Source organism: Priceomyces carsonii (assembly GCF_900007245.1).
Source record: "Priceomyces carsonii strain CBS4050 genome assembly, scaffold: Debaryomyces_carsonii_scaffold_3, whole genome shotgun sequence".
NCBI classification, from domain to species: domain Eukaryota; kingdom Fungi; phylum Ascomycota; class Pichiomycetes; order Serinales; family Debaryomycetaceae; genus Priceomyces; species Priceomyces carsonii.
Genome location: NW_026946676.1, coordinates 1185183 through 1207757, shown reverse-complemented (window position 1 = coordinate 1207757; position 22575 = coordinate 1185183). Strand labels below are relative to the sequence as shown.

The 22575-nt window shown below is 37.3% G+C and overlaps 13 protein-coding genes across 13 annotated transcripts; 9 read left to right on the top strand and 4 right to left on the bottom strand.

The window, feature by feature from the left end:
• Nucleotides 1-331: 331 nt before the first annotated feature.
• On the top strand, nt 332-1420 carry XYL2 (L-iditol 2-dehydrogenase; the record flags this gene model as incomplete). The annotated part of the gene is made up of 1 exon (XM_062953078.1): nt 332-1420. The coding sequence occupies one exon, from the start codon at nt 332-334 to the stop codon at nt 1418-1420; it is 1089 nt and encodes a 362-aa protein (XP_062809916.1).
• A 144-nt stretch (nt 1421-1564) lies between these two features.
• On the top strand, nt 1565-2038 carry PRCAT00003172001 (mitochondrial 54S ribosomal protein mL59; the record flags this gene model as incomplete). The annotated part of the gene is made up of 1 exon (XM_062953076.1): nt 1565-2038. One exon carries the CDS (start codon nt 1565-1567, stop codon nt 2036-2038), a length of 474 nt encoding a protein of 157 aa, XP_062809915.1.
• Nucleotides 2039-2105: 67 nt separating this feature from the next.
• Nucleotides 2106-2480, bottom strand: PRCAT00003171001 (mRNA splicing protein; the record flags this gene model as incomplete). The annotated part of the gene is made up of 1 exon (XM_062953075.1): nt 2106-2480. The coding sequence occupies one exon, from the start codon at nt 2478-2480 to the stop codon at nt 2106-2108; it is 375 nt and encodes a 124-aa protein (XP_062809914.1).
• Nucleotides 2481-4196: 1716 nt separating this feature from the next.
• Nucleotides 4197-5624, top strand: PRCAT00003170001 (uncharacterized protein; the record flags this gene model as incomplete). Its single annotated transcript, XM_062953074.1, has 1 exon — nt 4197-5624. The coding sequence occupies one exon, from the start codon at nt 4197-4199 to the stop codon at nt 5622-5624; it is 1428 nt and encodes a 475-aa protein (XP_062809913.1).
• Nucleotides 5625-5753: 129 nt separating this feature from the next.
• PRCAT00003169001 (uncharacterized protein) lies at nt 5754-8744 on the top strand (the record flags this gene model as incomplete). Its single annotated transcript, XM_062953073.1, has 1 exon — nt 5754-8744. One exon carries the CDS (start codon nt 5754-5756, stop codon nt 8742-8744), a length of 2991 nt encoding a protein of 996 aa, XP_062809912.1.
• Nucleotides 8745-8987: 243 nt separating this feature from the next.
• PRO1 (glutamate 5-kinase) lies at nt 8988-10247 on the top strand (the record flags this gene model as incomplete). The annotated part of the gene is made up of 1 exon (XM_062953072.1): nt 8988-10247. The coding sequence occupies one exon, from the start codon at nt 8988-8990 to the stop codon at nt 10245-10247; it is 1260 nt and encodes a 419-aa protein (XP_062809911.1).
• Nucleotides 10248-10378: 131 nt separating this feature from the next.
• On the top strand, nt 10379-13456 carry PRCAT00003167001 (CORVET complex subunit; the record flags this gene model as incomplete). Its single annotated transcript, XM_062953071.1, has 1 exon — nt 10379-13456. One exon carries the CDS (start codon nt 10379-10381, stop codon nt 13454-13456), a length of 3078 nt encoding a protein of 1025 aa, XP_062809910.1.
• Nucleotides 13457-13514: 58 nt separating this feature from the next.
• On the bottom strand, nt 13515-14657 carry PRCAT00003166001 (4-hydroxybenzoate octaprenyltransferase; the record flags this gene model as incomplete). The annotated part of the gene is made up of 1 exon (XM_062953070.1): nt 13515-14657. The coding sequence occupies one exon, from the start codon at nt 14655-14657 to the stop codon at nt 13515-13517; it is 1143 nt and encodes a 380-aa protein (XP_062809909.1).
• Nucleotides 14658-14983: 326 nt separating this feature from the next.
• PRCAT00003165001 (anaphase promoting complex subunit 11) lies at nt 14984-15394 on the bottom strand (the record flags this gene model as incomplete). The annotated part of the gene is made up of 1 exon (XM_062953069.1): nt 14984-15394. One exon carries the CDS (start codon nt 15392-15394, stop codon nt 14984-14986), a length of 411 nt encoding a protein of 136 aa, XP_062809908.1.
• Nucleotides 15395-15528: 134 nt separating this feature from the next.
• PRCAT00003164001 (biotin--[acetyl-CoA-carboxylase] ligase) lies at nt 15529-17562 on the bottom strand (the record flags this gene model as incomplete). Its single annotated transcript, XM_062953068.1, has 1 exon — nt 15529-17562. One exon carries the CDS (start codon nt 17560-17562, stop codon nt 15529-15531), a length of 2034 nt encoding a protein of 677 aa, XP_062809907.1.
• A 356-nt stretch (nt 17563-17918) lies between these two features.
• PRCAT00003163001 (uncharacterized protein) lies at nt 17919-18923 on the top strand (the record flags this gene model as incomplete). The annotated part of the gene is made up of 1 exon (XM_062953067.1): nt 17919-18923. The coding sequence occupies one exon, from the start codon at nt 17919-17921 to the stop codon at nt 18921-18923; it is 1005 nt and encodes a 334-aa protein (XP_062809906.1).
• Nucleotides 18924-19542: 619 nt separating this feature from the next.
• Nucleotides 19543-20049, top strand: PRCAT00003162001 (DUF1993 domain-containing protein; the record flags this gene model as incomplete). The annotated part of the gene is made up of 1 exon (XM_062953065.1): nt 19543-20049. The coding sequence occupies one exon, from the start codon at nt 19543-19545 to the stop codon at nt 20047-20049; it is 507 nt and encodes a 168-aa protein (XP_062809905.1).
• A 1010-nt stretch (nt 20050-21059) lies between these two features.
• PRCAT00003161001 (uncharacterized protein) lies at nt 21060-22481 on the top strand (the record flags this gene model as incomplete). Its single annotated transcript, XM_062953064.1, has 1 exon — nt 21060-22481. One exon carries the CDS (start codon nt 21060-21062, stop codon nt 22479-22481), a length of 1422 nt encoding a protein of 473 aa, XP_062809904.1.
• Nucleotides 22482-22575: the final 94 nt, after the last annotated feature.

Genomic DNA, 22575 nt, shown 5'->3' with positions numbered 1-22575 from the left:
CTCTTTTGCATTGCATTGCATTCGAACTGAAGAAAGATGCTCGGTAATGACTGCTGAAAAGAACAACTTTTAAGACTAAATTTATATAACACTTGTTACTATTTGATACGAAATAGAAGTTACTGTAACTGGCTTGCTTTGCGAATGTAGTAGATTTGTATATCTTCAGTGTTTTGGGGCTATTTTGTTGTCCTTATTTTAAGTAATATTTATCGGAATAATTCATGGGAGCAACTTTTTTCCCAGAAGTATAAGAGGAGCAAAGCTCCACATGCTTAGAGGCTTTCTTCTTTTTTCGAAAATAAGAAAGATTTAAATAGCACTGCTCGATATGGTTTCAAATCGTTCTTTGGTTCTCAACAAGGTTGACGATCTTTCTTTCGAAGATTTAAAAGCTCCTGAAATTAGTGATCCTCATGAAGTTTTGGTTGAAGTCAAGAAAACAGGAATTTGTGGATCCGATATTCATTACTATGCTCATGGAAGGATCGGACAATTCGTCTTGAAGAAGCCTCTTGTTATGGGTCATGAGTCTTCAGGTATCGTTAGCAAAGTAGGTGATAAGGTTGAAAGTGTGAAAGTAGGCGATAAGGTTGCAATCGAGCCAGGTCTTCCATCTAGACTCAGTGATGAATATAAATCGGGTCATTATAACTTATGTCCTCATATGGTGTTTGCTGCAACCCCTAGTAGTGATGGCAATAATCCTCCAGGTACTTTATGTAAATACTACAAGAGTCCAGAAGACTTCTTAGTTAAGTTACCAGATCATGTCAGTCTTGAATTGGGTGCTCTTGTTGAGCCATTAAGTGTCGGAGTGCACGCAGTTAAGTTGGCATCTATCACTTTCGGAGAAAATGTTGCTGTATTTGGATCGGGGCCCGTTGGTCTTCTTGCAGCAGCATCAGCACTCAAGTTTGGAGCTAGCTCAGTCGTTTTGATTGATATTGTTGATTCAAAGTTAGAGATCGGGAAAGAAATCGGAGTTGCCTCTCATACCTTTAACTCAAAGACTGGTGGAAGCTTTGAAGAATATATTAAGAGGGAGAAATTGGGTGCCATTGACGTCGTTTTGGAGTGTTCCGGTGCCGAACCATGTATTCAAATGGGAGTGAACTCGTTAAGACCTGGTGGCCGTTATGTTCAAGTAGGAAATGCCGGCGGTTTAGTCAAATTCCCAATCACGGAATTTTCTACAAGAGAGCTTACTTTGTTTGGTGCCTTTAGATATGGTTTCAACGACTTTAAGACCTCTGTAAAGATCTTAGATGATAACTATAAGAACGGTAAAGAGCATGCCGCTATCGATTTCGAGAGAATCATTACACACAGATTTAAGTTTGCCGACGCTATTAAGGCATATGATGTTGTTAGAGGGGGTAATGGATGTATCAAGTGCATCATTGACGGTCCTGAATAGATGTAAAATTTAATTTATTAGTATGGTTTATTATGACTTATATAATTTATGATTACACAAAGCCCAAAAATTTTTCAGCATTTACTAGTTAGAATTAATTAGTTATTAGAGCTTATAACTAAATTTACGTTAAATAGAGAAAATATGACACTTTCATCCAAGGAAGCCTTCAAAAGACTTCCTCAGAAGCTTCATAATTTTTTCATCAAGTATCCACCGAGACCATTTGCTGACTATTCAGCAACACCATCTACGATTACCGATCCCAAGATGAATCCATTTTTAGCGAACAAGAATCCAGAAACAGGAAGATGGCAGGAGCCTAGGTTCTCCCTCAGAAGGTCAGCGGACTTATTCAAAATGGCATACAAATTTGGAATTCACGACTTACTTCCTCCTCTTCCTCAAAAGAAGTTTTATGAAGAGAAATACATTAACAAGAACTGGATGAGAGGTGTTTTAAACACTAAGAAACATAAATGGGAAAGAACATTGCCCGAGAGACTCAGTCAAAGAGCGACAGCTATTGAGTCAATGGATGAAATCATTGCAAAGTCCAGACCCAGATATAAGAAGCAACTTGCGAAGAGAGAACAAAAGAAGAGAACCTGGTGGTGAAGTTCCAAATGGCTTTATTTTCCATTAAATCATATAAGAAGTGTACATAGATAATCAATATAATAGCTTAAAAGCCTCTTCCTCTATCTCCTCTTCCTCCTCTAGGCTTCATTGGCCTTCCTCGAGTTGGTGTTGTAGTACTTTTTGCTCCAGGTCCGGATCCATTACCCTTGATTTTTACGACACTTTTTGATAAGATACTTTCTATGTTAAGGTCATCGGGTAATATGATTTGTCGAATCTGATTTCCTCTTATATTTATGTATTGTAGCAACTGTGGATCCTGATGCGGTTGAACTAGTTTGATATTCTTTAATGATAAATTCATCAGAGGTGAGCACGATAAGATTTGCCCATTGATTGAGTTCCCATTTTTAAGCTCTACTGTAACGGGCTGGTTTGTTGAGTTAGGCATACTCATTAAAAATCGTACCAACTTCATAATCTTTCTATTAATAAGGCTCTGCTCTAACTGTCGATATTTGATTATTATTTTACTTTTTATGTGGAAATCTCAAAACTCATTATTTTTAAGATGGAGGAAGAATCTATACGATGATATTAACAGTTTGAGACACGTTTAATATGACTTCAGTATTTTTAGAGCCCTTTAAAGCACTTTAAAGCCTTATATCAACAAGAAATCTCAAAGTTGATCCTCAGTGACTTTGAAAGGTTGAATGATCCAAAAGTATCAAGTTCCCATTATATATTTGTTTAGAAAACTGGAATTGACAGAGTGCTTTAACAGATGGTTTAAAGCTTATTATTACAGTAGACATAAAAATAATTGAATAACTAAAATACAAAAGAAATGAAAAGAAATAACCATATGTGCCTTTCTTTCTCTTTCACTTTCTTTTTCCCTTAAATCGAAAATCGAAAATCAATAATCTTCAGGACACCATCAAAATACAGAAGATTATCTTCTAAATCGTAACCTCTATGTAGAGTATTCTCTAAATCATCACTTGAATTTTCTATGATACAATATAGGGCCGCAAGTTTAAGACTTTCGTTTAACCTCACGGCTGAATTATCATCCCTCAAAGTGTCGGCATACGTTCCTAAACGAGTAAGAATTTAACTTTTCAAGTCTTTGCCTAAACATCCTAAGATCTAATGCATATGAAATACTTAACTCTCCAATTGTTCAATCATGTCTGCACAATAAGCTGCTCATTTTAACAGCGTATTTGTCATTCGCCAAATCAAGAATAGAATACAGCGTAACCATATAGCCTACCTTCGAGTCGAAAATTTTAGCAAGAAGAGCCAACTAAGGCTCTTTCTACACAACTTTCGTATCTTTACTGTGCGTGGAGACATGTTACTTTATGATATCTTTCGGTGTAACATCTTTGGGTCTTTTTTAAAGTGGTGGCATCGAATGCTATCCTTTCTTTATCTGAGGCATAATCAATATTAATCTACGGTGATACTTTAAGACAACAATCCTCAATTGTTTGCGTTGAAGTATTCAGTCCTTCAAGGGACAGGGTAATATCTCCTTGAGTATTCCCTTTCAAATCCTCTCCTTCGAAGTTTTCTAAGCTTCTTTAGAATCTTCGGACTCATCTTAACTAGCAGATGAAAATGACTATGAAATGTTTTAGACGGCATTAATCTATTATTCTTGTTAGGTGCTTTAGTTCTTTAAAAGTTTAAGTCTTGTTTATTCTTCGGCATCACTTCTCAACCATTTACATCTGGCATCTTCATCTAATTCAAATGTCTATCATAATTCCCGAAGTTGTGGTATGTCTCTATCAAAATTAAAACATCCCTTTGAAAAATTACGATAAGTGGATTGTGCTCTCCATTCAGCTTCTCATCTGCTTTCTTCACAGCTTCAGAATTCTATTTTACTTTCTCAGAATTTAAATAATCATCTCCCATTCCAGCCATAGTGGATAGAGCTGTCGTGAGATGTATCTTAGGCAAAGAATATTACCGACTCAGTCCCATTAACTAATTCATATCCCCCTGGGGCCTCTATTGAGCGATTCATAATTAATAACATTGTCTACAAAAACGAGAAGTCTCAAACTTTAAATTGGCTAGATTAAATAATTCTCAAAATCTGCTGTTGTATAGCACTGTGAATTAGAAGAAAGAGAAATCTATTTTAAAAAGCCAAATTCTACATTATTGCGCTATGCCTGTTCAATTTGTCAGATCAATGAAAGATTTTGACGGCTATTTGGCCAGAAATAACTTTTTTGTTGCCAATTTTACTGCAGTGTGGTGTCCTCCTTGTCAAGCTGTCAAGCCAGTAATTGATCAACTTTTTGCGGATGAAAATGGCAGCTATTCCAAAATAGGGTTTGCAAGAGTCGACTTGGATTCTTCTCCCGATATTGCATCAAGATATCGTGTAGCTAGTATACCTACATTTATCTTTTTCGAAAAGGGAAAGGAGACGAGTAGAATAAATGGAGCGAATATAGCAGAAGTTGTCAAGCGCTTAGACCAAATGAGCTCGAAAGCATCTAATGATCCACCTGCTAGGAGGCATGGTGCTCAGATTCCCGTAACCAACCGTTCGCCTAGTCTTGCGGATAACATTAGAAATATACCACCAGTAACAAGGTTTTTCACTATTTCGACAGTTATTGTGTGCTTTGCAAACTCATTAAACTTACTCCAAAAAGAAGATTTAATATGTTATTTACCAGTCCTTTTAGACAAGGCATCATATGCAAAAGCGGTAATAAATAAAGGAGGACAACTCAAAGTTATTACAGCAGTCTTGTCACTAATCTTGCAGTGTTACAGATTTTTCACCGCATTCTTGTTACCACTGGGAGTCTTCACCGATCAACCATTTCAAGCGATATTAGACATCTACTTTTTTTACACGTTTGCAAATCACTTAGAGAGTCCAATGGGAAAGTTCAAAGGTAACTTTCCAGACTGCTTATGGTTCACGCTAGTTACGGGTACAATAATAGTGTTGATGACTTTGGCATATAGTGTGTTTGATCCTTCTCATTTTCCAATTCACCATCAGATGATGGTTTCTTGTGTCACTTACTTATGGTCCAGGTCTCTGAAGAATTCATTGATCAACTTTCTTGGAATTGTGCCTATAAGAGCATATTACTTGCCTCTTTTTAATTTATTCTTCAAGTTAATGATTAATGGATACTCGTCATTCTTGGACACATTCATTGGAATTTTAGGGGGATACCTTTATCAGTGTATTCAATCGAATACGCTTCCTATCTACAATTTGTATTCGGGCTCTTATTCTTCAAGTTTAACTGCAACAGAGAGAAGCGGAAGAAGAGTTGGAATTAATCAAATATCCTTCGATAATAATAGCTCGCAGGATTTCATAAATGACTCAATTTTCGATAAAGGTTACTTGAAAGCTCCTATTTGGCTTTATAATCTATTGAACTACCCAATTAACACATCGAAGAGAACGACGGCATTCGATGCCCGTCCGGAGGTAGGATCAGAACGAGTTTCTCCTATATCTGGCCAGCTGTCTGGGGCTGGAACGAACCATTCTACAGTACCATTGTTTGGTAATAACGGTAGTGCTTTTAGAGGAAAAGGACATAGATTAGGGAACTAATTAGTATATATATATAATTATAAATAACTGTTCGAGAATACAAATTAAGATGAAACACTACCTCTTATCAAAAAAATTATTGAGTAAAACATTACAAGCAAGCCGTTCACTCTATTAAGAGGACTTAAAATGACCAATTCACTGCTGGATGGGCTACTGAATGTTCCGAATAATCCCAAGCAATCACCTCGACCCAAGCTACTCCTTGGATCCCAAAATGATGAGTCAAAAAATAGCACTTCTTCCCTTCCTTCACCGCTGACTAAAGCATCAAGTAAAATGAAAAAGCACGGTAGTAAGCCACATATAAAGAGATTAGCATCAGGTGGTAAGTATGTTTTTTCTGTAGATGACGCTATAAGTGATGTTGAGTCTGGTGAAGAGGCAGAGCTCAAAAGGAAGGAACAATATTTAGAGGGATATAACGATGCCTTAAAGGCATTAACTCAAAAGAAATCGAAGAGTAGTTCAATTCTTCCAGCTATATATTCTGAGGCAATAGAGGATGGCAAAGATAATAATAAGCTTGATTCTGGACAAGATCTATTAAATAAAACAACAAGCATTGAAACAAATATTTCTAATAATTTGCGTGTTACGGAAGAAGCTCTAGGGAGCTTGGATGCAATTGAAAGTAATCCGACGATACCTGAACAGGATGAGGAATATGAAGACTATAGAAACAAGGACAATAATGACTCCGGTTCAGTACGCTCTTCCCTGTCTAGTGAAACAATTGAGTCTTTGAATTTGCGAGAAAGGCAAGATGCTATTAATTCAACACATCCTTTTGGTATAAAGATTTGGAAACCATCGCTTTATAAGAAAAAAAGATCCGTTGCATCGAAGGCAGACGCAGATATTCATGACTTTTACTCGCGTAGACCCACGGGTATATTTTGGACCACTTCTTTTTTTAATGCTATTTGGACCTTGACCGTTGGAGTTATTCTTTGTACCTTTTGTACATTAGGAGCTATCTTTGTATTTTTGTGCTCTGGTTTTGCTATTAACAAGTATCTGAGAGCCTACGTTAAACTCTTGTTAAAGCTTGGCTACTACTGGTTATATCCATTTGGACGTTTCATTCTTTTGAACAAAGATTCTAACTACTTGGAAGAAGATCAATTAGATGGTAGGTCAATATCAGAATTTCATAAATGGAGATCTCAAGATGAAGGAAGGTTATTTTTTGCCCCACCAAGGAGATACACTAATGCTGATGAGTCAAGGCCGCTTCTTAAAGATCACAAAGGTAGGCCACTTAGAGAAGCTTATCCCTCATTAGATGAATTTTGCACGGATGATGCTGATTTCTCTAGTACAAAATTTAGGTTATTTGGCAGAGGAAGCTGGTCTTCAGGACGTTTCATATTTTATATTTACTTCTACGGAATCTTGCAGCCTGTGATTTATATCGTTGGATTAATTTGCTGGCTAATAGTGTTTACTATTCCAATGGCTAAGATTTCAAGCATTTTATGTGACCATTTGAGACGTCATCCATTAGCAATAGACTTTGAGTCAGAAAAAGAATACTATAAAGGAAACAGAAGAAGAAAACACCAACTGATTCTTTTATGTACTTACAGATGTGTTGGGCTTCATTACTATAAGTATACAATTGATGGAACTAACATATTTTTTATCAACTTGTTAACTGCAGTTTTCTTTGTTATTTTGGATTATTATTTGTTGAAAGAAAAGCTTGAGTGGTCTACTTGGTTCACGGATGCCTCCTTCTTATTTTGTGCTTGTTTATTTTCAATCATACCTTTAGCTTATTTCATAGGACAAGCAGTTGCGTCAATTTCAGCGCAGTCATCAATGGGAGTTGGTGCCGTTATTAATGCATTCTTTTCCACTGTTGTTGAAATTTTTTTGTATTGCGTGGCCTTAAATCAAGGAAAGGGTAAATTAGTAGAGGGCTCAATGATAGGATCAATTTTAGGAGGTGTGTTATTACTTCCAGGACTTTCGATGGTAGGGGGTGCTTACCGACGTAAGACTCAGCGATACAATCCAAGATCAGCTGGCGTGTCATCTACCATGCTTCTATTTGCAATGGTAATAATGTTTGCTCCGTCATTGTTCTATCAAATATATGGATCATATGAAATGAAATGCAAGTCCTGCGATTTTACGGTGGATAATGATGACTGTACACAATGTCGCTTTACTCAACCAAAATTCACATTGGATGAACTATATTATAAAATTATTAAGCCGTTTTCAATTATCGTTGCGATTGCTTTATTCCTAGCCTACATTTGTGGCCTATTTTTCACCTTAAGGACACATGCATCTTTGATATGGGCCACTGCGTCGCACGAGGGAGTGAAGAAAGAGGAACAGTTGCGCTCTCCAAGTATCATAAGTTTGGATAATCAGCAGCTCCAAAGAGAGGGTAATTCATTACTGACTTCAGTGCAGCCTGACATCAGGGCATCTTCCTCAAAGCTTGGTCAAACAACGCCTGGTAATGATACACCGAAGATCCACTCAACCAAGGACAGAGCCCCTATCACTAGACGCTCAAGCACTATGGATAATGAAGACCAAGGAGGAGGGCATGATGCTCCTAACTGGTCGAGAAACAAGTCAATTGTCATTTTACTTGGTGCGACACTTTTGTACGCCATAATCGCAGAAATTTTGGTTGACAACGTTGATTCAGTTCTTTCAATTTTTCCCATTGATCCAAAATTTTTAGGTCTCACGGTATTTGCATTGGTCCCTAATACAACTGAATTCGTTAATGCCATTTCCTTCGCCATAGGAGGGAATGTTGCCTTGTCTATGGAAATTGGTAGTGCCTACGCATTACAAGTCGTTTTAATTCAAATTCCAAGCTTGGTAGTTTACACCATCTTTAAGGGATATACTAAAGTTGATAATATGTTTGCCTTAGTTTTTCCCAGATGGGATATCATTGCAGCTTTAATATCTATTTACTTATTCACTTACATCTATGCGGAGGGAAAATCTAATTATTTTAAGGGCGCGATATTGATCTTGATATATATTGTTGTGTTAGTCGGTTTCTGGCTCAATCACAAGATTGAATTTCTCGATGATGGTTATGGCAGTGGCCCATTGTTCTTTTCGAACCTTGTTTAACGAATTAAAAATAATTAGTCCCTCAAATTTCTAAACCTTTATATTATTAGATAAATTTTACTGAAAACAGTATCTAGTCTGCCCCAATGGATACCTATATTATGGCTTAGAATGATAGCCAACTAGAATGCAAAATCAAGTATAGAATATCTTTAGACATATGTAACCATGTGCAGGAATATGACTCAAGACTTCTTCTCATCTCGAAGTTAAAAGAATCTGTTAGCAGTGAACTAGCGAAAAATGATAGAAAACACTTATACTATTGTAATAAAGCTAGGTACCTCGTCCTTGGTGGACGAGGTAACAAGGGAGCCTCGTATTGCCAACATGTCACGTATTGTGGAGACAGTTGTCAATCTTCGTCGTCAAGGACATCGTATTGTGGTCGTATCATCAGGAGCCATTGCGTTTGGAATGAAAAGAACTGGGATACTGAGTAAGCCAAGTAAACTTGCGGAAGTTCAAGCTTTGGCTTCAATAGGGCAAGGAAGGCTAATAGGATTATTTGACGATCTTTTCAGACAATTAAACCAACCCATAGCACAGATTCTCATTACGAGAAACGATATAATGGATTTTACTCAATACAAGAATGCTACCAACACCATACATGCTTTGTTAGAAATGGGAGTTATTCCAATAGTTAATGAGAATGATACTTTATCGGTAGCAGAAATCAAGTTTGGTGATAACGATACACTCTCTGCTATTACTGCTGGAATGTTGCATGCAGATTATCTCTTTTTAATGACAGATGTCAAATGTCTATACGAGGAAAACCCCAGAGTCAATCCACAGGCAAAACCAGTATTAGTTGTAGAAAAAATTGACGAGCTTTCAGTTCAAACTACGGATAGTGGAGCAGGCTCAGATGTTGGTACGGGAGGCATGACAACAAAATTGATAGCAGCAGACCTTGCCACTAATGCCGGCGTTACGACAATAATAACAGAATCTTCAGAACCGCACTATATACTATCTATCGTGAGCAATATTCAATCTACTAGCAACAAAGATCTCACCATAGAGGAACAGAATAAATACTTGGCTCAAGAAATTGCTGCTAATAAGATTCCTTTGCACACTAGATTCTTGGGATTACCTCGAGATGCAAAAATTAAATCTGACAAGCAATTTTGGTTGTTGCATGGGATCAAGACAAAAGGCACAATATTAATTGACCAAGGATGCTTTGAAGCCCTTACCAGAAAAAATAGAGCTGGATTATTACCAGCAGGGATAGTGGATGTGGAAGGAACCTTCCATGAAAATGAATGTGTATCGATAAAGGTTCTCCCAAACAGGTCTTCCCCAAGATCTGAGGCCATGGAAATTGGCCATTGTAGAGTAAACTACAGCTCATTAGAACTCCAAAAAATCAAAGGGTTGCAAAGTAGCCAAATAGAGGAAGTACTAGGGTACGCAGACAGTGAATACGCAGCTCATAGAGATAACCTAGCATTTCCACCGGCTTTACCACCTGTGGCTCTTGATTCTTGAAATATAGTATTTCGTATCCTGTATATAACAAACTACATTTTGCCTAACATTGATATATATATCTACAATTGTTTGTAAGTCAAGCTTCATTAATGAGTATCTAGTCTTAATCTCCTTATATAGCACATGTGATGGTAGGTAGTGAGATAAGAATCAATGATATAGAAGGAAAGGCTCTATTTAACATCCATCATTTAATACTGTGTAACGAAAATGGAGATTTTGATCATGATAGTATACGATGCATTTCCACCTATACGAATAACTTGTACGTTGGTACTCTGAAAGGAAGAATGCTACATTACCATAAGTTTGAAGATGCTCCAGACTACATGCTAATTTCTCAATTGAAATTGTCGGATGAGCTGCTACCAGTTAAAAAGATCCTTATTATGAACGGTATTCTGAAAGCTCTAGTAATAGTAGGTACTATATGCGTGGTGTACAACCTTCCAGAACTTAGTGCTTGTCAGATAGGCAAGTTAAAGGATGTTAATGACGTACTGCTTCTTGCTTATTCGCAACGAGTCACATTACAGAAACAAGAGGCCCCACTCGATGATAAAGTTATTCTATTAAGTTCGAATAAGATAAGGATAATACAAATCAGAACAGATCTGATAAAACTATTGAAAGATATAAATTACTCAAAAGGTATTAAGGGAGTCTCGGCTGCTTCATCTTCTTCGATAAATTACAGTAACCTTGGTTTAGTCGCAAACGAGGCTAGCTACGATCTAATTGATTTAAAACAGACCAAGAAGATTCCTCTTTTTGATTACAACCCTTCCAATTTACCAAAAAGTGATGTACCTCCTCAAATCATTCCATTTATTGCTCAGGATAAGGATGGGGACGAAGAATATCTTGTAACAATTCGTTCGGACGAAAGTACTACGATATGTATGTTTTTTAATTCTGCTGGCGATGTCACTAGAGGTACTCTTTCCTTTCTCAATGAAGGATACCCAAAAAGTGGATTATTAGTGAAATGGCCCTTTGTTTTTGGAGCGTTCGAGAAGAATACCGAGACTAGATTATTGGTAAGCTCATTAATACACCTAAATACAGTGTTCAACGAATCTATAACTCCCTTAATTATGGGAACAGATGATATTGACATAGAACAAGCAAGGACATCAGTCACCTCAGAAGACGAGAGTGTAAAGCAAGAAGTAGAGCCAGCCTCAGGAGATGATAGTGTAAAGCAAGAAGTAGAGCCAGCCTTAGAAGATGATAGTGGAAAGCAAGAAGTAGAGCCAGCTTTAGAAGAAGATAGTGGAAAACAAGAAGTAGAACCAATATCACAGGAAACTAACACACAATTAGCTTCAGCTTTTTATAATCTTTGTGATGTTCCCACGATAGAATTAGATGATGCCGAAATGGGTGAATTGCTCTCCAAAATACGTGTCAGAGACCATGAAACGAATCCACTAGCTGCAAGAATTTTCCTTGATGGAACATTTCTTATTTTTTCTGAGTCAGATATATGGTTAGTCTTCAAAAAAAATGAAGTAATCTTAACTTGTAGCGAAGTGAAGAAGTACTTTGAAGGTGAAAGTGCAAACAGCCCGAAGGGCGATATAAAGAGCTTGCTTAAATCATGCAAAGATGACGTACAATTATTTTTGAAAATGCTTTTAGTTTTCGTTTTGATTTTCGAAGAAAATTTTGCAGAATGCCTCTCAGAAATTACAGAATCTTCGGATGATATATTGCTCATTGATCCTAGAATGATATTATTCCTATTTATTCCCTTCGATCCAATAGATCAACTTTGGAACTCTTTTAATTTCTATGTGGGCCTCAAAGAATTTATTGAGCCCGTGAGAGGTAAATTTACCAAGGAACTTGGCTTGAAATATCTTATTAAGGTTTATAAATACTTGCCAAAAGATGATGAATCTTTGATAGCCACAAGTCGTGCATTCATCTATGGGAACGCTACGGCGGAAGTTCTTGATAAATTTGTGTCAGAAGAAGATGAAAACTCGTGGAGATCGCTAGACAGTGATGATCATTTGATTTTGAAAAACTTGGAGCAATCAAAAAAAGATGACGTCTTATTTATCTTGTACAAGGTAATAATCGAGTTCAATAAAGACGATAATGAAATATCAGAGAAGCTTTGCGAACTCTGCTTAAGGAATTTGAGCCATCCCTCGAATAATAGATCAGTAGAGAATCCTAAATTTTTTGATACAGTTTTTAGAGTACTTAAGTCTTTAACTGATGAAAAGATATATGGTAAATACTTACTTGAGTTACTAAAAATCAACCCAGATAAGGGAGTACAATTCATGAAGGAGAACAAGAATGAAAAATTCGCGTCAACACATAACCATATTTTGGAAGAAATCTCTAGTTCAAACGGATCGGATTTTTCTATGTTGAAGATTGAGATCTTGGAATCTGCCTTAATGGATGATAGTGGAAATTTAAAATTTATTGATGATCTTTTGTTTGAGCTACTTAAGACATTAAAAACAAGGTCTTCGTCAGAAGAAACTAAAAATAATTTTGAAATATTGCAAAGCACTTATAAGATAGAGAACTCTTTGAGTGATGATATATGGCCAAAGATTAGCTGGAGTGACTACATTAATATTCATATGAAACAAAGCGAGTGCGAAGGTTTTTTGGAGTTATATGTGAAGGTTTACGAGTTGTTTCTAATACGCCTGAACGTAACCAAATCTTCCTTTGAAAAGTTTGAAGATTTAATTGGTGATAATCCAATGCTCTCTTATTTTAAACTTCTCATAGAAAAGAGAAACCCCATTCCCACACTTCTTAGCATTTCGGATTTTTCTTCAGCGGAATACTTTGCAATATATGGGGAATTTAGGTATTCCAGAAAGCACTATTACAAGGAAGCTGAATCGAAACCTGATAAATTAGAGTTGAATGATATTCAGGCCAACTTACGAATAATTTTGAATTTCTACCTAGAGGATAGGGACGATAAATCCCAGACGTTTTTAGCATTGAAGCATTTTACAACAAATTATGGCATTACATTTTTCAACATAAAGGATATATTGATTTCAATTCCGGATTATATTCCTTTGATATATATTCAGGAATACTTAATGGAGGCACTTGTTGAACTAGGAATAGAACATCGAGAAATGATGGCTAAGAAAATGATAAGCAAAGCGGAAAAGACTTTCACAGCGGACATCTATAGAGATTTGTCTCAGTGACAAGGGGAAAGTTATTTTACACTATATACTGCAACGAGTTTTCTATATCCTTCTTATATTATAAGAATCCACCCAATTTTAAAATGTAGTCAAATAACATACCGAACCAAAATACAAAGCCAGTATTGATGTTTCCGGTAAAGAAATTCCAGCAGCTCTTAGGATCATCTAAATTGACTTCCTTAAGCTGACGGAAGAGCCTGTAAAATCCCCATATTCCACCAATGTAAAATCCAGGACCCATACCGTTCATGAAACCAGACAATGCAAAGGCAGACGCCTGCAATGTCAGGAGCCCATAAGTAATAGGTTTCGTTTTATCGCCCCACGCCAATGCCGTTGATTTAATACCTGCATTCACATCAAACTTTTTATCTTGATGGGCATACACTGTATCATATGTCATACACCAAATCCAATTGGATATGTAAAGAGGAACTGAAACCCAAAGAGCTAATGGCGCACCGACCGCCGGAAAACCCAAAAGACAACCCCAGCTAAAACATGTCGATAGTACCACTTGAGGATAGTACGTGAATCTTTTGAACAATGGATAAGAAGCAACGAACGGAAGTGAGAGTGCACCTAGAAGAAGACAATCTGAAGGTAATGATAACAATACACCAAGTCCAATAAAGCATTGAGCCGCAAGGAATACAACTGCCTCGGGAACAGACACTCTACCACTCGTAATTGGTCTCTCCATAGTCCTTGCAACTTTGTTGTCCAAATTTCTATCAAGTAAATCATTGATAGTACAACCTGCACCTCTCATAATGACAGCACCAATGGAAAACAAAGACACAGCAGAGAAGAAGGTCAAAAACGGCGCACCTATGGAAAAAGAAGCCATGGTTATGCCCCAAAAGGATGGTATCAACAAGAAAAGTGTTCCTGCTGGTTTTTCTAATCTCATCAATTCAGCATACGGTATCCATTTTTCCGGCAAGAACTTGAGTTTACCAATAGCCGCATCTCTCGCTAACCTAGCTGCTTCTAATTCACTAGCAGAGAATGGAGAACCAGTAGTATGCAACTTTTCAGCCGTTACAATCTTTGTATTATTAACACTGTCGAGACTATCACGTACTGGACCTACTGAAGAAAGGCTTCTAAAAGTGAATTGACGAGTCAATCTCAACCCAGACCGTTCGAACTGCCTCAACATGGGAATTCTGTATAGCAAGAGCAGTGGAATCATTGTTTAACTGGGAGTCACGGATAAGGTTCTGAGATTCAGTTCTCTTGAAAGAATAGACCTTTGAAATATCTAAATGCGCAGAACTTTAAGTGTTGATATTACAGTTTATCTAATAAAAACGAAAACCTTTAATCATGAAATGCCACCATATAAATGCTATGTATATACTGCTGGGTTCTCCTCTCTCTTATGAGATATATCTTAGCTTTCGGAAAGAACCAGACAAGAAACTCTACTATGTTACTAACAACGGTCTTAATAACAACAGTCTTAATAACAACAGTCTTAATAACAACTCTGTCTTGATAACAGCTTGAAGAGAGAGCCTATTCTTCTTCAAAAGTTTCAAACTCTTGCTCACTACTATTATTCGCTCTTGAACGCATTACCCTATGGCTGTCGATAAGCGTCTGCAAATTTGATATATCCTCTGGAATGGCTATATCTGGGGAGTCCTTATACGTGAAGACTTGTCTACACATGGGACAAAGTCCCTTAGATGTATCCTGCTCTAACCACTTTAAAATGCAATGAAGATGGAAATTATGTGTACATCCAGCTCCTAAGACTAGAGGACAGTCATCACCTGGATATTTGCAGTTTGGGCACGTTCCATCAAATGCCACTCGACAAATGCCGCATAACTCGTCCACATATCCACTTTTGTCCTGGTCTTCAGAAGCTAACTTCCAATGCCATGTCCCTACTCCGTGCCATTCTACCACCTTCACCTTCATGGGAAAAGACCAGTTTATATATTAATTTGTGTAATGACCCGTCGTTTCTGATGGCTGTAAATAAATAAAATCTTATATTATATAATACTCTGAGGTATTTCGCGACTAAATACATTATTTATCATTACTTAAACCTAAGTCTTCTTATATACCAAACCCTTAAAGATATCAAAAGAGTTCCCATCAGGTTGTAAGTGTAAAGTTTCACTCGTCTTAATGTCTTCTACGATTAATAAGCCATAATCTGGGGTTATTCCTTTTATAGTACAAGTTCTAGCACTTCCATTTCCTTCTGAATCTAGATCAACTGTTTGATTTGAATGGAACCATCTTTTATAGTATAAAGGTAGGAAAGGACTCAAACCAGAGTGTTTGAAAACCTCATAAAATTTATCCATGGTATACATTACTTTGGCTAACAAAAGCTCGTGTTTATATGGTGGAAGTGCCGGCAATCCTTTCTTTTGTCTAAGGACATTTAAACGTTCGAGAACTATGTTCAAGGATGTTGTAGGAGCAGAATTAGAGACATTAACACCACCACCCCAGACGAGGTGAAACGCATTATTCAAAAACTGAGAATTTATAAGAGCTCCAGATATTTTGGCGTACCTCTTTTCGTCTCCTTCGACCTTCTTCTCAGTTTTGTCTTTATCAGTGAGTTCATTAAAGTATTCAGGCTTCAAGGAAAATATATCGTTGGGCCATTTTATTTTTATTGGCATGTCCTCATATCCAATTCCGGAATCTCTGCTTCCATATCCTAGAATCAGCTCGATCAAAGCTAGTCCACATAAGTATTGTAACGTAACAATAGAAGATGAATTTTTACTTCCCGAAGGAATTTTAAACAATATTGACAGTGCCATAACACCTTTTGGGTTAATCCAAACATTTCCTCCACGGCCTCTACCAGAAACCTGTGTTGTGGCAGTTAAAGCAAAACCATGTGGTAGATAGCTGAGCCATCCAGGATTACAATCTAACATAGTGTTTGTTGAAGTAACGACCTCACCATATCCTAAAATTGATCCTATTCCTCCAGGTTCTGAGTTATATAATTCTTTCAAATGGTCAAAATATGCCTCCATGTTGAAATATGGCGTGACATTAGTGTCAGGCAATGTGCCAGTAGTTAAAAAGTTTATGTGTTTTATTTCGCTATCTGGATCACCGGTAGATTCAGTATCAGTATAAGAGAGATCGTTCTCTGATTTTTTAGATGCATCATGTAGACAGAAAGTGTCAGAATGATCCTCAAAGCAATTTCCATTGACAAAATCAAGGTTTTGTTTCAAGGTCTGAAAGAGACTACTCACACTATTCGGATTCAAATGAGATGACAAATATATTGGAGTGATCCTTGGAATCGACATGTCAACGTCTTCGTTGACTTTCATTCCTAGCTTCTTTAGACAAGACTGCAAGAATACTTTCCTCTCATGTTCATGATCCGATAGAGTTCGAACTATATTGTTGAAATTAGGCTCAACCTGACTTGGCTTCATAAGACTTGCTGTGAACTCAGGATGTGTCCCACTTAAAACTGCAGCGCCTTTCCCTACCTTACAATAAACAACTGCTGCCTTCTCTTGATCCTCAACGTCTAGGGATTCAGTATATCGCGCTAGAACCTCTGTATTTTCATAGGAAGATGCGTTAAGAAAGACCCCTCCACCATTGTAATAATTATAAACAACATTAGGACAACCAGGTAAAGCTGCGGTGTTCACGCTTAATGGAGCGACCCTTGCACCATTGTGACTTTCATAGACAAATCCTTTGTAAGCACATCCCTTGGAGGTTCCTGGAAAGAAAGATAACTCTCTCGAACCTGAAACTTCCATCTTGGGATTTCCTACTTCAAATTCACAACGGCCTGATGCATAATAAGCACCAGCACAAAAGCCCATAAATCTACCACCTTTCTTCACAAACTTTGATATGGTTCTATTACCTTCTCCATTTAAAATCCGGCAGTATGGCAAGTCAGCACCACCCGGCATCACTAATAAGGATGTCTTATATATCCATGGTTCATTCAAAAGAGTAGACTCTGTGACAGGAATTACCGCATAATATGGTGACAAATGGAGTCGAAGGGATTCTAAACAATGCTTAACACTTTCTGTTGTCGTCCCTTGGGAAGAATAGACTAGCACATTCATACGCTTGATAAAATTAGAAAAATGAATCTTGACTAGTTCTAGCGAATGGAACCTGTTAGGAAACTTTGACTATTTATAAGTACGAGAGAAACTGGTGAGAAATCGATTTTTGTTAATGTTCGATGATTCTGAGTCAACATGACTCAATGTTCACTTTCGATATAATTAATACCCAACAATATCTATAGACTGATATCAAAGGGAAATCAACAAGTGATATGTGTAGTCCGTATCACAGGAAAGGAATTAGCTTTTTATTTTGGTTCACACTTCCACTTTGTGCGTTCTAAGTACTATTTCAGACCTCGAACTTTCCGTACTTTAAAAATATCAAGATTTAAACACATAGTATCAAAATGGCATCAATAGAAGTTGATGAGGAGCCTATCCAGTTGGATCCAGTACCCGGGTTTGTTGTTAAGACAAAGATCGTTAACTCTCGGAATTTAACAGGCCATCCAATTCATATGAAGGTGTTTATGAATATTTGTCATGATAAGCAAGTTCCCAAACCATCGAAGGATTTTGATCCTCCAGAAGTATTCCCTTTGATCATAAATAATGAATGGGAGATTCCAATAATTGTTTCCAATGAGAAAGAGAATAAGGACAAAAAAGGACAACCATCTTTAGTATATGATTGCTGCATTAATAGCCTTTGCTTTCAGTGGTGCCAGGTCAATAGCGATTTAAGATCAATATTAATAGAATGGTGCATAGAAGCAATCGAGCTATTATATGAGCTAACTTTGGAAAGAGAGTATAGCATTCCGAAGATGTTATCGAAGGGCGACCTTTCGCATACTATTATAAGACGAGATGAGCTTAATGAATCTGGGTTCCTGAAAAAATTACAAGAATTAAAAGAGAACGAAACTTCTGCTTTAATCTCTGAGCTAGACAAAAACAATGAGGACGCTGATACTCTGGAGCTACCACCGTTGATGAGTATAAATAACAAGAAGCCGCTAATTGAAGAAATAGAATCTGACTACACCAACTTCAAAAGTATGACGAGCAAGCCGCTACCAAAGGAAGTACAATCTCAATCTTCAAATAAGCTAGATTACAGTACAATATTTCAAAGGCTCTCTGGAATGCATCACTTGTTGATCAAGTTTCAATCGTCACAGTTGAATGCCGGATCAATTGAGTTGAGCTACGACGCAAATGCACATAACATAATTATAAGATGTAAAGATAAGGACCTCATATTCAAAGAGACATCCAGCAACTCCCTTGATATACCGTTGCCCACAAATATTAATGTTAACAGTCAACTGCTCAAGTGTTTTTATGTTGAACCTGAGAAAACCTTTTATATATATATAGGTTTAACCCACAAAAATGCCCAAGAGTGAAAGTGGTAAACGATGTCATCCCGAAGGGCGGTACGAGAGAGTTTCTTGTACGTACTTTTCTTCATTCACCCCAAATTATGAGTCAGGAGCAAATACAAAGGAGCAGTCAACATCAAAAGTGAAATCTTTGTTTCAATCAAGCGGTAGAATCAATTGCATGCCAATCTTATCATATTTATAATTTATAAAGAACAATCTTGCCTTTTGCTGCTTTGAACATTTACAGAGTTTATAGCCAAATCAATTATGCATTAAAACACGAATCAACTGATATTTGAGTTTGACAGTGAAAACATACTAATGTAAATTAGCTTAGATACACAAGTTTTCTTCATATAAGAGGGCCATCATTCTTAGAGTAAATGAATACTGAACATAGATCCTCTTAATTCATAAACCAAATTCAAGGACACTGGAGCGGAAAACACCATGTATTAACTTAATCTAGTGTCAAGGATGGTGTCAATCCTTACGGGGCAGAAGATGCGTATTTATCTGGTATACGCTGTCTTCTGAGCCTCCTCGTTGGCCGTTCGCTTTTTCTCTAGATGCTTATAAATAGTGAACTTCCGCACCTCTCCTTATTCCACCAAAGTTACCTTGATCCTCAGCTGCTAAGATGTCCTACTCTCTCTATGATGCAACTGTCTTGATGGCCAAAGGAGCACTTACGTCTCTCGATAGAATTCTTAGCGTGGCTGAGAAATTGCCTGACTCAGCTACATTTTTAGCAGCTCGACTCAGTGAGGATATGAATCCCCTTACCTTTCAAGTTTACTACGCAACCTTTCTGGCTGAAGCAGTGGCCTCAATTCTATCCGGCCGAGAATACCAGCAGCCTGATGACGATCTTGACTCGTATGAAAAGATGCATACGCGTATTGCTGAGGTTCTCAAGGAACTAGAGAAAACCGACAAGGATACAGTCGATAAAATAGGTGAAACAATGACTCATACCACCAATCACGAAGGGCAGGTAGAGGTACCTGTTAAAGCCCTCGTAGGTGTGAAGCACATGCCAAATGTATACTTTCATGTTGCAATGGCATACGCCATCTTGCGAAAAGAAGGCGCCCCATTGGGGAAGAGGGATTGGAGTAGGGCATTTGCCAGCGCGTACGTATGAGCTAAGGTTAAGATCTAGACGAATATATGATTTACGTAATAGAATGATTGCAAAAGATAAAGTAAAACGAATGTAGCTGTACAAAGTGGTTTTTAATATACGATATCACTCTGTTTGAGGTAAAACTTCATCGTTAACAGGAAACGCATTTAGCATTATGTAATAACTTCTCACATCAGTATTGGCTACTATCTCAAGCCTTTCCGTCACGCTTAGATTGCCATGAGCAAATAAACTTGATTGGAGAACATCTGTTTCAGTTAACTAACGGTTGTTGAAGTATAGTTAGATCAGATCGGATCACTGCATATTTCGAAATAAAATTCGAGTTGACCTGCATATAATTCTCAACAGTAAAGGTGCAGCTTTAACGTTCATAAATAATGCATTAGAGTCTGTTGCAAATAAATCTTGCAATACTATTGGATGCTCATTATGTATTACAATAGAAATGAGCTGACTTGTGGTAATCACAAATCTATGTAGTACCCGGTGTCTAATTTGAATGCTCACGTTAAGATGACTCTTTTCATAGTCTATAACGGCCTTGAATTATTTATTTGACCTCAAAAAACGTCCGCCATCCTATCGGGAAATAATTCAAAATCAAAGAAAGTAAAAGTCGTACAGTGAGATCAGAGTAGATTAAAAACCTTCAATTACAGACTAATAAAATATAGGTTTGCAACAGCAGCAAAATCTTATTTGTTAATTGAACGACATTGAAGCACCACACCCCTAATTTCGATAGTAGGCAAAGTTAACAACGCAATCTACATGCTGAAAGTTTGCCTCTGAGTCTTCTTTATCATATTCGAGTAACAGTGTCAGAGATATTCAAGTGGCAGACAGTGTATATGCAGGGGCCCAATTCGCAAAAACTTGCCGTATGGGGCAAGTATAGCGATTAAGAGATTAGATATGAAAATGTATTCAGATATAATTACTCATACTCTAAAAATCATCATTGAATGAAGAGAGAATCTTAGTAATCCTTTTTGCCTAAGACTATGAGTGACCTTCTGCCTTTGCTAAGTGGTTCAAATGACTACGAAAGTTACATTCAACCAAAAAGGGAAAGTGCTGATAACACTAAATCTGAAGCATGGTATATTCTCCGAGCAGCGGCCCCCTTAGTGGTAACCTTTGTTTTACAATATCTTCTCTCAGTTACTTCTATTTATGCCTCGGGTAAGCTAGGGTCCTTAGAACTTGCAGCAACATCTTTGGCAGTATGCTCTTTTAATATAACTGGATTGGCTATATATCAAGGCATGGCGACAAGTTTGGATTTTTTCTGTCCCCAGGCATATGGTTCTGGTAATATTACAGATGTTGGATTATATTTTCAAAGGTGCTTGGCACTAGGCTTAGCAATTACCGTTTGTCCGTTAGCTTTAATTTGGTGGTTTTCAGGTTCCATTTTAAAGCTTATGGTACCCAACGAAGACATTGTGATGTTGGCTCAGCAGTACATGAGAATCATTATAATAGGGGCGCCAGGCCTTTTGATGTTCGAAACTGGTAAAAGGTTTTTACAAGCTCAACATATATACAATGCTGGCATTTATGTGCTAGCAGTGGCTTCACCTGTGAATGTTATTTTGCATTGGTTATTGGTATGGAACGAGAGTACTGGTCTCGGGTTCATTGGGGCACCTATTGCAGTTTCAATTACTTTCTGGCTTTTAAGTATTCTTATGTTGTTATATGTCCTTCTAATTGATGGTAAAAAGTGTTGGGCAAAATTTGAATCTCGAGCTTTAACAAATTGGAAGCCAATGTTAAAATTAGCTATTCCCGGAACCATTATGGTCGAGGCTGAATATCTTGCATTCGAAGTGTTGACGATACTTGCCGCTTCATTCGGAACTGATGCCTTGGCAGCGCAGTCCATTGCTGCAAATATTGCGGCTTTGTTGTATCAATTACCATTTGCAATATCAGTGATCCTTTCAACAAGAGTCAGTTACTTGATTGGGTTGGAGGATGTGTTAGCAGCTAAGCTTGTTATTCGCATTTCTACTTATTTATCGTTAGGAATTTCGACTCTCAATTTTTGTATAGTATTTTTCGGAAGACTGGTATTGAGTCGGTTTTTCACTAACTCGGAGGATGTTATCAGTATGAGCAAGAATCTACTTGTATTGACCTCGATTAACCAGATTGCGGATGCATTCAATGTTTCAGGTGCAGGGATTTTAAGGGGTCAAGGAAGACAGAGAATAGGATCACTTTTGAGTTTATTTTCTTACTATATAATTGCACTTCCAGTGGGATATTTGCTAGCATTCAAGGTCCATATCGGGCTCCCTGGTTTGTGGGTTGGATTAATATGTGCGGTAGCATTTTTGGCTTTGAGTGAATATCTTTGTATAATTAAGTGCAATTGGCCAAGAATTTTGACGGAGAGCCAGAATAGATTAGATTAATGAATATAGTTCTTGTGTGTATTAATCAGATATCGCATCGCATTTTAAATTTTATCTAAATTTTTTTTTTTGATTATTTTATTATTACGACTTT